This window comes from Podarcis filfolensis (assembly GCF_964270895.1).
Source record: "Podarcis filfolensis genome assembly, chromosome: 1".
Taxonomy (NCBI): Eukaryota; Metazoa; Chordata; class Lepidosauria; order Squamata; family Lacertidae; genus Podarcis; species Podarcis filfolensis.
The window spans coordinates 119,505,057-119,519,701 of NC_139604.1; the positions used below are offsets into that span (position 1 = coordinate 119,505,057).

At 46.1% G+C, this 14,645-nt stretch overlaps 1 protein-coding gene across 4 annotated transcripts in view; it reads left to right on the forward strand.

Moving 5' to 3' along the window:
* SLC25A47 (solute carrier family 25 member 47) overlaps positions 1 to 14,645 on the forward strand; it is a 36,561-nt gene that overhangs the window by 8,312 nt on the left and 13,604 nt on the right. For 3 of the 4 annotated variants that reach the window (XM_083619693.1, XM_083619694.1, XM_083619695.1), the window contains exons 2-3: positions 3,289 to 3,532; positions 4,731 to 4,874. In XM_083619693.1, the coding sequence (XP_083475819.1) occupies positions 4,847 to 4,874 (28 nt within the window). In that variant the 5' untranslated portion in view covers positions 3,289 to 3,532; positions 4,731 to 4,846. The remainder of the gene's footprint in view (positions 1 to 3,288; positions 3,533 to 4,730; positions 4,875 to 14,645) is intronic. The other variant, XM_083619696.1, reaches the window with a different exon arrangement.

The window sequence follows — 14,645 nt, forward strand, 5'->3', positions numbered from 1 at the left end:
AGGATCATGACACTTGAAACAGAGTACAGCTTAATGCCCAGAACAGGACAAACTGGCTCTGGGAGAGGAATACATAGAAGAAGCACATGTCTAATTCCAAATGCACAGAGCTTGCATGTATCAGTGGAAATACATAGGTAAATGCAGAAGAGCGCCTAATATTTGCCTGCTTAGCAGCTTTGGTAACGCTATATACATGAAGGTTTCATTTAGCCATTGATACTGAGAAGATCTGCGTGGCCTCTGCCACATTCCATTCAAGAAGAGAAAAGAAACCTAATCTTTGGCTGCGTTGTGGCAAGATCCTTCAGAGCCTATTCAACAACTTTACTTATTAATGCTTTTGGATACAGCGAAGAAGCAGTAACCGAGGAAGCCTGAGTCATGCAAGCTGGTTCCTCGTACAGTGGTACCTCAGGTTAAGTACTTAATTCGTTCCGGAGGTCCGTAGTTAACCTGCAACTGTTCTTAACCTGAAGCACCACTTTAGCTAATGGGGCCTCCTGCTGCCGCCGCGCCACTGCAGCCCGATTTCTGTTCTTATCCTGAAGCAAAGTTCTTAACCTGAAGCACTATTTCTGGGTTAGCGGAGTCCGTAACCTGAAGCGTATGTAACCTGCAGCGTATGTAACCTGAGGTACCACTGTACATGCTTCCTGTGGAATGTGCAAAGTGGGAACCCGCACCCACCTCCCCCTGGTTTAGAAGCATAGTTCCAAGTGCACGAGGGGCTGTGGGTATTGAATGTCTGGGACACAGGCAAAGTCATAGAATCATAGAATCATAGAGTTGGAAGAGACCACAAGGGCCATCGAGTCCAACCCCCTGCCAAGCAGGAAACACCATCAGAGCACTCCTGACATATGCTTGTCAAGCCTCTGCTTAAAGACCTCCAAAGAAGGAGACTCCACCACACTCCTTGGCAGCAAATTCCACTGTCGAACAGCTCTTACTGTCAGGAAGTTCTTCCTAATGTTTAGGTGGAATCTTCTTTCTTGTAGTTTGGATCCATTGCTCCGTGTCCGCTTCTCTGGAGCAGCAGAAAACAACCTTTCTCCCTCCTCTATGTGACATCCTTTTATATATTTGAACATGGCTATCATATCACCCCTTAACCTCCTCTTCTCCAGGCTAAACATGCCCAGCTCCCTTAGCCGTTCCTCATAAGGCATCGTTTCCAGGCCTTTGACCATTTTGGTTGCCCTCCTCTGGACACGTTCCAGTCCAGGCACTCCCAACCACTGCTGGACCAGCACTCATGAGCACTTTTGTCTTGAGGGATCAGAGCCCGGGTGCATGGGATGGAGCAGACAGCCACTGCCCACAACAGTGTTTTGCTACAGGGGGAAGGATGATCATCATGGGCATTGCTGCGAGAGTCCGAGACATGAGAAATAGCTGAGCATCCAGGTCGCACTGCTGGGTGGTATCCAGCTCCCTCATTCCATCAGTGCAAGGATTTCTGATTGACTGCTTCAAGCCCAGACCATGTGCTCAGAAATATTTTTCTATATTTTGTAAACACAAGATTTTTACCTGTGTTCTTATTGCTGCTGCATGGAATAACACATGTATCTGACCTTTGGGGTTTGTAAGTAAAACATTTAAACTTGTTAATGGTGTGGTCTGTTCATTGTGAGAGGCGTAGAGAGTTGAAGCATTGTAAGCGAATTAAACGGGATATTTAAAAGGTCTAGCAGCCTGTGTTCCTCACACTTCACTGTGCTGCATGATTCTGTGATTTTGAACTCTGCTGAGGGCTCTCTCTTGCAGGAGAGTGTGTTTAGCCCCATGTTTTGGATATAGGGATCCAGCCTGTTCTTTTATTAATTATCCCACACGGGATATCGAGCTAAATCAAGTGTTCTCCCCACACAATATGAGCCAGAGTGATCAAGGCTATTCAGTGGGTCACAGGTGGAGAACAGGAACAAGCAAGGTACACTAGGCCAGAGGTGCCTTTATGATACACTGTGCCCCCAGATGGCTCTTTGGTCAGGACAGACATCTTCAGGCAGAAGAATTTTCAAAGGAAAGCATCTCAGGAGGCACCTTCAGCCAGACTTGGCAACCTCTGCAGCATCACAGGGACAAAGGGAGAAGCACTCTTGTTAATAAGCGACACACAATCGTTAAGTGTTAACCTGGGAAAACTACGGAATAAACTCTTTCCACACCATACCTTTAAAGCACAAGACTTCCCTGCACAATTTCTGGGAACTGTAGTTTACCCCCCCCATGGCGCTTTACTTTCCAGGAGCCTTAAGCTATAGTTCCCAGGATTCTTGGGGGAGGGAAGCCATGTGCTTCCAAGCTGTGGATGTTGACAAGCTTTAATAACTTTTGCTGTTGATTTTACTGTTGAAATGGTGTTTAACTGAACCAGTTAGACCAATTATTTTTATTGATTATTTTAAATGGTGTTTAACTGAACCAGTTAGACCAATTATTTTTATTTTTATTTATTAAATATGTGTGCTGCCCTTCTTTTGCAGGTCTCAGGGCAGTTCACATCATAAAACTGCAATATAAAAACCACAAAAATACATAGTAAAAATAAGAACAACAACAAATCAACAATCCCCCCACCTTCCACAACACATTTACAGTGAGGGGGCGGGGGAAATAAATAAATAAATAAATTTTATTTGTATCCCGCTCTCCCCAGCCAAAGCCGGGCTCAGAGCGGCTAACATCATATAAATAAGACAATATGCATCATATAATATACAATATGCAAATAAAATAACATTGAACATTCGTTAAAACAATATAGAATAATATTTAATATCAGCATTTCAAAATTAAACAGAAATCCACTCAACAGTTACAATAAGTAATTTCTAAACTCCAATCAATAAAACAACAGCAAACCACAGTGCACAACATAATACAAAACAAAATGAGAAGCAGAGACTGGAGGGTGGGGTAAGGCAGGTGGAAGGAGGCCTTGCCTGATGGAGTCTCTCCCCTCACCGTATTTGATCCCCTGCTAAATTTGCCCATTTGCCCTCTGATGAAGAAAGGACCAGTACATAATTTTAATGGTAGGTTTATTGTAGCTGTATGAGACAGAATAACAACAGGAAAACCCCCCAGAAACCCAGAAGACAAAAGTCAGAGATTGATGTGCATTATAATGAGTGAAATAAGTAAAAGATGCAAAAGATGACTTAGTACTTGGTAGCAAAACCCTTGTTGGCAATTACAGAGGCCAGACGTTTCTTGTAGGTGGCCACCAGGTTCGCACACATCTCAGGAGGTATTTTGTCCCACTCCTCTTTGCAGATCCTCTCCAAGTCAGTAAGATTTCGAGGCTGACGTGTACAGTAAGTGGGCATTGGGTGTCCATCAGCCAAAGGCCGGGTTGAAGAGGAGCGTTTTTGCCTGGTCCCAAAAGGTGTCGGGTGAGGCTTCCTGGGGAGATCATTCCACAAGTGGGGAGCCACTACAGAAAAGACCTGTTGCCACCCTCCAGACCCCTCATGGAGGCACACAAAGAAGGGCCTCAGAAGATGATCTCAGGGTCCAGGTAGGTTCATATGGAAAGAGGTGGTGCTTCTATTGTGGTTCTGAGCCATTTAAGGTCCACATCAGTGAAAGTTGGCTTCCTATGTTTATAAAGCAGGCATGCCAGAAGCCCTTCTTATAACAGCAATCATCGCTGCCGCCAAACAGCAATGATAAGCTATTCATTTGTGGAGGGGAAAATTAATTTAAGATTACCCATAGATTATATGGGAGGTAACAAATGGGGATAATCGAAGGAGAATTTAATTGGTTTGAAGAACGAGCTGTTGGGAAAATTAATGGGTGGTAAATGGAAGAGGATTTGGACTAATCTGGGATTATTGATTGTTTATTGAGTATTATGACATATTCTTAATGAATAAGCTAACCTAAACTGTTTATCTATGGTGGCTTGGATAGGAAAATCACTTGGCTTGCATTCTACGACATTTAAATCCTGTGTACAAATATATGCATATAGCATATATTTAATGCTTATGGAAATGTGTGTCTATGAACCCTTGTCCTAAATATTCTAATTTCCAGTGACAACCCCTTTTTTGAGTGGTGGAAGGAGCAGTCAAAAGGTCTCGTGCTTCAGGCCTCGGGTGCATGTTTAGAACATACAAAAGTAAAGGCACCTTCTCAACCTGCCTATAGAGTCAGACCATGGGCTGATTTTACCCAATACTCTTTGCTCTGACTGGCAACCACATTTTGATGTCTTAGGCAAAGTTCTTTCCAGGCGTCGCTAAATCCTTCAAACTATAGGTCTCAGGCACTGACCTTGGAACCTCATGCATTCAAACCATTTGCTGTACTGCTCAGCTCTCATGATGTGTTCCTGGATGAGGAGGGCCTGATTGCCTATGACCACTTGGCGTGAGAAGCAAGGCTTGGTGGGCATCGTCGCTCCTTGCCGAGCCAAGAGAGAGGAACTTTAACACCCCAATGTCCCGAGTGCAAATTGACCCCGGTCCAGTTGAGCTGCAACGCTCTTTTGCCCTTGGTGATTTGGAGAGCAAAAGGCAGAAGGAGGGAGGGCCTTGTCCCGGCAGTGGTTCAGCCATGCCTTGTGGAGTTCTGCAGCATCGACAGGACTCCCGAGGCTGATTCAAAGTCCCAGCCTCCTCCTGCCGGCTCTCGGTTATGTATGCCTTGAAGTGTATCCTGGGAAGCCGGTGCTCCTAACTTCAGCCTATTGCTCATCCCCACTATAGATCCATCCAGAAGGGCCTCTCGTTCCTGGAAAGACGGAGCCTGTCTGCTTTCCTGCACCAAGGCTGAGGCATTTTTAATCGGGACAAGCAAAGGCAGCTGGCTCCCCTCCGCGCAGATGGATTTCATCGCCGGAGCCATTGGAGGTAATAAATAAATAAGCCACCCAGCAGCCCGCTGATGAAGAGAGACAGCTGTGTTTCCTTGCTGTTAACTTTCAGGCAGGTCCCCCACGCCAGAGGGAGAGGGCGAATGACCTTTAGAGCCCCCAAGGTGGAGGTTTTAGTGGGCGCGAGTTCAGCGTGCGTAGGGGCACTTAGTGGAACTCAAAGCTGGCGGTGTCATTAATTCCAGGAACCATTGCAAATTGGATATTCTTTCCGTGCGATTGCATATACGTGGTACTGAAGGTGAGCCCATAGAGAAAGGCGAAGACAAGGAGGGATCAGCCGCAGCCGCAGGTGTGAATCGAAAGAGACTGATGGGGGAATTGAAGCAGAATCTCAAAGGGGCAGGAACTTAAGCGTATGCCTGTGTTAATGTCTAGAGTGCCATCTTATGCATGAGGCCGCTTGTGCAGAACCTGTATGACAGGTCCCTGCCCCTAGGGGCTTACAATCTAAATGAGATACACAAGGAAACAACAAAGGAGGTGGGAGATGGGAGCAAGGAACTAGGGCAGGGGAGACGACCTGGTTATTTCAAATACATGTACTAAGGCAGGATGAAGGATGTGGAGTAGGATTGGGATCCCCAACATAGTGCCCATGGGCACCATGGCACTCTCTGATAGTCTCTTTGATGCCCACCAAGGTTGCTGCCCCTCCAGATATTTCCCCCCTGTTTTTGTCTTTTGGGAGGGTTGTTTAGTTGTGGGGAATGCCTGTTTTGTGTGTTGTTTTTTTTGGGGGTGTTTATAGGTGTTTTGCAATTTGGTGGGGGTTTTTTTTGGGGGGGTATTTTCTCAGCAACTCCAGATTCCTTCTGTGCAATGGGTGTTTTGTGGTGCCCATGCCAGTTTCTTAGGTTTCCAAATGTGCCCTGGGACATATGGACCAGGGGGATGAAGGAGAGGCAATTCCAGAGAGAAAAGGAGAAGGGAAGGAAGGGAGCTGGTGATGGTGGGTCAAAGATGAGGAATGAGATTAGTCTACACTGGCGAACAGCAGCTGTCCAGGATTTCGGGCTGGATTTATTCCCACATCCACCTGGAGATGCTGGGAACTGAACCAGGGACTTTTTGCTTGATGCTATACCAGTGAGCTGGGACGCGGGTGGCGCTGTGGGTTAAACCACAGAGCCTAGGACTTGCTGATCAGAAGGTCGGCGGTTTGAATCCCCGCAATGGGGTGAGCTCCCATTGCTCGGTCCCTGCTCCTGCCAACCTAGCAGTTCGAAAGCACATCAAAGTGCAAATAGATAAATAGGTACCGCTCTGGCGGGAAGGTAAACGGCGTTTCCATGTGCTGCTCTGGTTCGCCAGAAGCAGCTTAGTCATGCTGGCCACATGACCCAGAAGCTGTACCCCAGCTCCCTCGGCCAATAAAGCAAGATGAGCGCGCGACCCCAGAGTCGGCCACGACTGGACCTAATAGTCAGGGGTCCCTTTACCCTTTACCTTTTATACCAGTGAGCTACAACTCTTCACAGATGGACCATCTCATAATAGATTAAGGTTACCAGTCGTCCCTGGGAAAGTCCCTGGATTTACAAACCAGTCCCCATACAAAATCCATGGAAGTTGAAAAGTGTCCCCGGATTCATTGAAAAACATCTGGTAACCTTATAATAGATGTCCCATGCATGCAAGTTGCAGGGATCCACAGTGCCAAAACATCATGCAATGAGAACATCCCGGGGTTCCCTAAGGCATGTTGCCCATTAGTTTCTTGTTTTATCTCCTCCCACCCCAACTTTAACATCAGCTCCAAAGGAGGGCCCAGGCAACAACCGAAACCCCATAATTTCCGCGCACCCTTGGCAAAAGGCAAAGGCCATCTGGTCAGGTCTGGCATGTGCACTCTGAAATGGGGCACGCCATTCCGAAGAAGGAAACCTGTAGATATTTGCTACACGCCAGGTTTTACTATGTTTAGTAATGCCACACAGATGTGCATTCAACAAACACACATTGCTGAGATTTGTTCTGGCTTGTCCTGGTAAAGTCTGGCTCTGATATAAGCAGTTTGGCAAGAGGCCAAGGCCTGATCTTGTTACTTGTAAGATTGCACAAGGCAAAAAAAGAAAGTGTTCGGTGACTGTGATTCTGAAGAACTAGTGAAATGTGCGTGCGTCATCTTTACTAGAGAGGGTTAGATGAGCAAGGCATATGGCTGCAGACTGAGTGCGTTATTGATTTACCTGTGTCAGTTCCTGATCTAAATTTTGGCAGCTGCCCTTAGCTATTTGCTCCAGGTGGTTATTTCTGTCCATTGAGAGATTATGGATTTAGAGTTGATTGACACCCATGTCCTGAAGGATCACACAGGGCGGTGCTCCTGGGATGGTGCCATTCAGAATACAGGAAGGGAATTAAGGGCACCTATTTGCATGACATGGCATTCCCTGGCCCAGTGCCCTCCAAACATTTCAGACTACAACACCCATCATTCCCAGCCAGCCTGACCAAAATTCAAGGGTGATGGGAGCTGCAATCCAAACCTTCTGGCATGCAGCAGGTTTGAGAAGGATACCTTAGGGAAACCCTAAATTGCCTTCAGGACTCTCTTGTTCTGTTTATGTTAGTACAGAATACTGTATCTTTTACAATGCAGTTGAATACAGAGCTGCCTTAAAAAACCCCCAGCAGTAAAAATAAAAACCCCAACCTAATTCTAAGTCTGAAAATAGCCTAACAGTTCTGCATTTAGATAGCAAGGATAGCAATTTTTTTTAAAGGGAATTAAAGCAGAAATCTGGCAAACTGAAGTTAAGATTGGAAGAGACTGAGAAGGAGAGAGAAAACAAAATCAACAGACCCTCCAAGTGTCCCTGTTTTCCAGGGACAGTCCCGGCTTCACACAAGCTGTCCTGGTTTCTGATTTGATCCTGGAATGTCCCACTTTTCTTTAGGTCATGAGTAGGCAAACTAAGGCCCGGGGGCTGGATCCGGCCCAGTTGCCTTCTAAATCCGGCCCACGGATGGTCCAAGAATCAGCGTGTTTTTACATGAGTAGAGTGTGTCCTTTTATTTAAAATGCATCTCTGGGTTATTTGTGGGGCATAGGAATTGGTTCATTTCCCCCCAAAAATATAGTCCGGCCCCCCACAAGGTCTGAGGAACAGTGGACTGGCCCCCTACTGGAAAAGTTTGCTGACCCTGCTTTAGGTCATCCCTATTTTCATCAGAGAAATGTTGGAGGGTATGCGTAAGTTATGCAACCTCCGAGCCAAGGGGATAAGCAACTATACAACCTTTGGATGGTTACCTGTCATGGATGCTTTAGCTGAGTTTCCTGCATTGCAGGGGGCTCGACTAGATGATCCTTGGGGTTCCTTCCAACTCTGTTGTTGTTTAGTCGTGTCTGACTCTTCGTGACCCCCTGGACCAGAGCACGCCAGGCACTCCTGTCTTCCACTGCCTCCCGCAGTTTGGTCAAACTCATGCTGGTAGCTTTCTACAATTCTTTGATTCTCTTGTATTCAGGAAGCACTTGAAGATCTGGATAGTTTTTATTCTTATTCTTTCCTGTTTCCAGACCTGGTATACAAGCTGATATCCCTAAGCTCCCAGATCCTAGGACTAGACGCATGCCTCCGCAGCCCAACTCGCAGGGATGTTGTGATAATAATGAGATTAGGATATGAATTATAATACATCCCGAGCTTTTGATGAAGGTGTAAAGCCAGTCTTAAGTAATTAGAGAAGCAATATGCATGAACATGCTCTTCCTTGTTGGGACACTGAACATAGTTTAAAGAATGGGAGGAGGCTCAATGAGTGTGAGAACCTCCTCTGTAACTTACTTTGTGTAATGATTAATGCACCTGCAGGCTTCCATCCAAATTGAGAAAAAAGAACAACCTAGCTGCGGTTTAAACCAGCAACTTGGGTGGAAGCTGGTTTTGCGGAAAACACATCAAAATGTGGTGCTTCATTTAAAAAAAAAAGTGCAAGATACATGCAGAGCAGACATCAGACTTTGTCTAAAATTATGTGGCAACTCACTAGATACAGAATACTGTAAATAGGAGTGTGTACACAGTCAAAATAAAATTACCCTAATAGCAAATAACTTTGACTGCACAACAGGCAGGGTAGGGGTGATTACATGACTCCACCCTAAACCAGACACATTTTTTGCTTAACGTTGTGATTTATTATAGATAAAATGTTTCTTGTACATTGGGGAGCAGTATAAACTAGTGAGAATCTGGTGCTGCCTGATAAGCTGTTGGTCAATGTTATAGGAAAAAACTGCTCCTTTTCTCTTATAGGGCACCCAAGAGCCCGTATAGAGTCCTTATGTAGGTTCTCTATTGTTGTTGTTTAGTCGTTCAGTCGTGTCCGACTCTTCGTGACCCCATGGACCAGAGCACGCCAGGCACTCCTGTCTTCCACTGCCTCCCGCAGTTTGGTCAAACGCATGCTGGTAGCTTCGAGAACACTGTCCAGCCATCTCGTCCTCTGTCGTCCCCTTCTCCTTGTGCCCTCAATCTTTCCCAACATCAGGGTCTTCTCCAGGGAGTCTTCTCTTCTCATGAGGTGGCCAAAGTATTGGAGCCTCAGCTTCAGGATCTGTCCTTCCAGTGAGCACTCAGGGCTGATTTCCTTAAGAATGGAGAGGTTTTATCTTCTTGCAGTCCATGGGACTCTCAAGAGTCTCCTCCAACACCATAATTCAAAAGCATCAATTCTTCGGCGATTGGTAGGAGAAAATAAAAAGAGGCCAACCAGAGAATATTGAGAAGCAAAGCAACTGCTAAGCCCAATCTTTATTAAACTGTTGCAACAGGGTGCTCACCCCCACACACTGAAGGGAGGAGAAACCCACAACAGTGGTGTGCAAGCCCTTATATAGACTTTTGAAATTGCTACCCTATAGCTCAAGACCACCCCCCAATACATCATACATACATCACAGAAGGGGTGGTCTACAGCAGAATCCTGTCTGGCAGGAAACCTGTTGATGGGTTTACCTGGAGAGCCTGACCATTCTTTTGTGATGATAAATACTTAATTCCTGAGTCTAGGTCACAGGCTCACCCTATTCATACACAAATGTGCCCTTAAGGCAAGATTTGTGAGCACAGAGACAATGGGGAGGCTTTTCCCATTTCCATCCAAACTGCAGAGGAATATTCGAGGTCACTGAAATTGTCAAAATGGCTTTAGGACTGTTTTCCTGTACTGTTTCAGACATGTGGTTTATATATTTATGTATGTGTTTGCCTGGGACATTTATGAACATTTATTTTATATCTTAGACCTTAAAATTCTCCTAACACCAAGAACAGCTGAGAACAGACCAAAGGAACCTTGGAAAACCATCCCAAGCTCTTAATTTGACCTAACCGTTAGCTTCTATCGATGGCAGCCAAGAGCTGCATGCCTGAATGATGCCTTTCTGTAGATTCTCCCTTCTCTGTGTGGTGTATTCAGTATTTTGCTTGTGTAGGTTGGGCTGTCCAAACAGCACAAGAGACTGGCTCAAGCAGTTGCTGTCTCAGCTCTGCTTACAGACTGTGTGGGTATCCAGAGACTCACTTTGGAGGGGAGGAGGAGCACAGCGGAGGGGGGAGGTTGGCGCAGTTCAGGTGCGCTGGTGGAGTCCTGCCACTGCAGCCACACTGTGCTGGCCTCCCCATTACCTCACCTCTCTTGGTGAGCACCAACGACACTGCTGCTGAGAACTTAGCACTGCACCTCCATCCCTCATTGGCCAAGCTGCATCCGACTCATGTCAAAGAAGGGGATCAGGGACACACACTTGATTGTGTGTTGCAGTTTTGAAAATTGTGTTCCTCTCCCCTCCTGGGTAGAATAGAGTGCCATTATTTATTCTCCTTTCCCAATAATGCAGTGTGTTCTGTGATATGACATAGATGCAATAATAGGGAGATAGTGGTGGATTTAGGTAAGGTAAAGGTAAAGGACCCCTGTATGGTTATGTCCAGTCAAAGGTGACCATGGGGTGCAGCGCTCATCTCGCTTTCAGGCCAAGGGAGCCAGCGTTTGTCCACAGACAGCTTTCCAGGTCATGTGGCCATATTGACTAAACCACCTCTGGTGCAACGGGACACTGTGACAGAAGCCAGAACGCACGGAAACGCTGTTTACCTTCCCACCACAGCGGTATCTATTTTTCTACTTGCACTGGCATGCTTTCAAACTGCTAGGTTGGCAGAAGCTAGGACAGAGCAATGGGAGCTCACCCTGTCCCGAGGATTTAAACCACCGACCTTCTGATCGGCAGGCCCAAGAGGCTCAGTGGTTTAGACGCATTATTCCCCTTTATTAGCTGTTGTGTGGCGCTTCCCCAGTGTTGCGGCGTTATTGCCGTCAGGAGGGACATTCTTGCACTGTAGCACAACAGACGTGGGGCAATAAAATAAAATACCCCGGAACAAGTTGCAGGATTTTAGCAGGAAGTTACGGGGCTGGCACTGATTGGAAACAAAGCAGTATGTCTACCCTGAAACTTTTGCAGGTGGTGCAAATAGCATTGGTGACTGTCCTGCTTCTTGAAGCTTGAGACCTCTGCCCCAATATCACCTTGAGTTCAAATCATCATGGCACCATGAGTAATAGAGCCAAGTGGAGAGACCGGGACAGGAAATGAGGGAGAGGACCACGCCTGTGCTCTCCCTACAGCTTACCCAGAGCAGACTGACATGTGAGCCCACACAGAACTCAATAAAGATCTTAGTTCTAATCTAAAGCCTGCAAGTTCTTTGTCTTAGTGAAACAATCATATGAATGCACAATGAACAGGACGTCCGGAAGGGCCCCATGCAAGACTTGCTTCAGAGTAAACACGCTTAGGTTCATGCTGTAAATAGAATTCCTTCTGAGCAGTGGAGAAGTTTCATTCATTGGGGCTGAGGAAGGCCTGCCAGCCTCCCATTGTGCCTGTTTGTTTTGCTTCTCCAGCTGTGGCAGCAGCTTTGAACTTCCATCTCCCCAAGACTATTTTAGGCCCTAGACGCGTCTATGGGTTGCTATATCTGGAGTGTGGAAATCCCTGGAGAATGCTAAATCCATGTTTTTACTGCTGCTCTTGGAGCACTCGCAAAGGTCAGTTGGTGTCCAGAAGAGCTCTGTTGATGAGTCTGGCTTGGCAGATTATTCCTCAGCATCAACAGTGTCACACTGGGACTGTGTTCTCTCTGTCCCTCTAAGAGCAAACTCAGTGCTGCTGCTGCGTCGACAGGGCTGGACCCGAAAGAAGGCCACTGTTAAGGGAAGAGAGAGGTAAGTATCAACACATTTGGATGAATCCCAAGATATGCAGAAGTAGGTGGGGAGCAGCCAAGGGGACAACTCCACCCCACAAACAGCCCAATGAGGATTGAGCATGTTTGGTGGTCACCTAGGAACAACTAGGGTGGAAGCAGGCATTGCATTACTTTAGCAAGATCCTAGTACCTTATAGTTCTGGCCCGTGGACTGGGTAGAGCCCTGAACAGCTTCAGGCACCTACCTTTGGTGACCCAAGAATGTATGCAAAGTACCACGAAGCACATGAGTGCGGACTGTGCATTTGGAAGTGCTGGTTAATGTGAACTGCAAGCACTGTGTTGCATGTCGCCCCAATCTCCGAGTGGTGGGAGATTCCAGGGGTTCCTGGTGTTCACCTTGGGTTCGTTTTTCTTTTTGGAAATGAGGCACAGTGGAGACTGTGGTGTCTTTATGATATATGGTTTATAGATACAACCTGAGCCTACAGTGCAGGGGTTCACAGCATTAACACCCCAAGAGAGTTTTGATTCTCCCATAGCTACAGCTTTAGATTCAGACAGAAATAACCCATCGTGCTCTAATCTTGTCTTCAGCATGCTGTCTTTACTCTTAAGCTCTACCTCAAGCTTTGTCTTTGTCTTCTGTCTTAGAGCTGAAGTAGGGGCCCCACCCATTTGCCTCCTCTCCTTCGCTTTCTTAATGGCCTATTACCTTTCCTTTGTTCTCTCAATGGCCCATCTCCCAGGTGATCTCCTGAACATGGGAAGCTGGGTCCAGGAATTAGAAGTCTGGCATCCAGGTTAACTCCCCAAGCCTTGATTAAATACTAACACCTACTCGACCCAGGAATTTAGGGGAGGCCGACACCCACAAACTCATAACAATAAACCGGTTGTAGAGTAAAATGTGGGTACAGATGTCTGGATGAAAAGCAGCTTGCAAAAACCTAACCACATGAGAAGCATAACCACACCTGAGGTTTGTATTTACATTATAATTACCCCTATGGTCCTTCATAATTTTCTCAGATTGTGGTACAGCAATATTCTCTTCTCTGTAAGAGCAGTAGTCAGTTTATTAACTTTGCTGCTTTCCACATAAACAAGCCTATTAGGAAAGCTGTTGTATTTTTGTCCAGCGTTTTTTGCCTTGTCAATGCTGTAGTCATCACTATATCAGAAGGCTATAATATGCAGCAAAATGTACAGGGAGAAATCAATAAATACTAGCCACAATTGCTATGCTCTGCCTCACCTGTCAGAGACAGTATGCTCCTGAATTGCTGGGAATCACACATAGAGAGAGTGTTATTGTGGTCAGGTCCTGTTTGTAGGCTTCATATAGGTTGGCCACTGTGAGAATGGGATGCTTGACTAGACCTGCCTGATCCAGAAGTTGCAAAACTAGGCTTCTCTTTCCTCTCCTCTTTCCTGCAGCTCTTTCCCTAAAGCTCCCTCAATCTGCTCTGGAAGGTTGGGAGACTCACCTGGAACAAATTTTGCTGGGTGTGTGTGTGTGTGTGTGTGTGTGTGTGTGTGTGGAGAGAAGATAAATGAGAAACATGGCTGGCCCACGCATGAGGCAAGGTGAGGCAACCACCTTAGGTGGCAGGACCCACAGAGGCAGCAGATCCCAATGTAGATCTTTATTCTCCCCCCCCCCCCTTGTCCCTGATGTAGATCTTCACTCACTCCTTCCCTGGCGGGGAGGCAGGTGCCATTTTGTGGTTCGCCTCAGGTGTAAAAATGTCTTGGGCCAGCCCTGACTGGAAGTCGAATTGTGCAAGTGAATGGATTTCAGTTGCGCAATTGGGTAGACCATCACTGGATACCACCCATAATATTCCTCTTTTGTACAATGATCGGTTTGGTTCCCTCCTCCTCCAAGTAAACATATATAATATTTCACATCCCCCTCCCTTTATTTATGTATAGTTCTCTTTAAATTGGTATGTATTTGAATCTTTGAATATTCTACGTGGAAAGGCAATTTCCCACCAAACAACCACATAAACACCTTTGTATTCTTGTAAATATATATAGCGATAGCATTTGTTGCTAAGGAAGTGCAAAGAATGTGTACTGTTACCATTCTTTATTTGTGCCAATCAACCTTATCCCCTCCCTGACCCATTTCAATGCTATAAGCTATGAGCTTAGTAGACATAATTCTCAAAACCAGGTTATACCAGTTTATGGGTTGAAAGACTGCACACCAACACACCCTTTATTGTACTTGCGGTGTTTGTTGTACAACATGAACCATGCATATTGTGGTGTGGTGGAGAGATCTGAATGCCCAGGCCCTCATTCAGCAGCCTTCCCCAACCCGGCACCCCCAGATGTTTTGTACGATAATTCCCACCAGTCCCAGCCAGCATGGCCAGTGATCAGGGATGCTGACCTACAACTCCCAATTTCGGAGTATATTTTTTGTTTTGTTTTGAAGGTGGGGTAGAATTACAAGGGTGGACCATGTGCGGAATTGTTTGACAAGGTTAATGGTAAGGTTACCA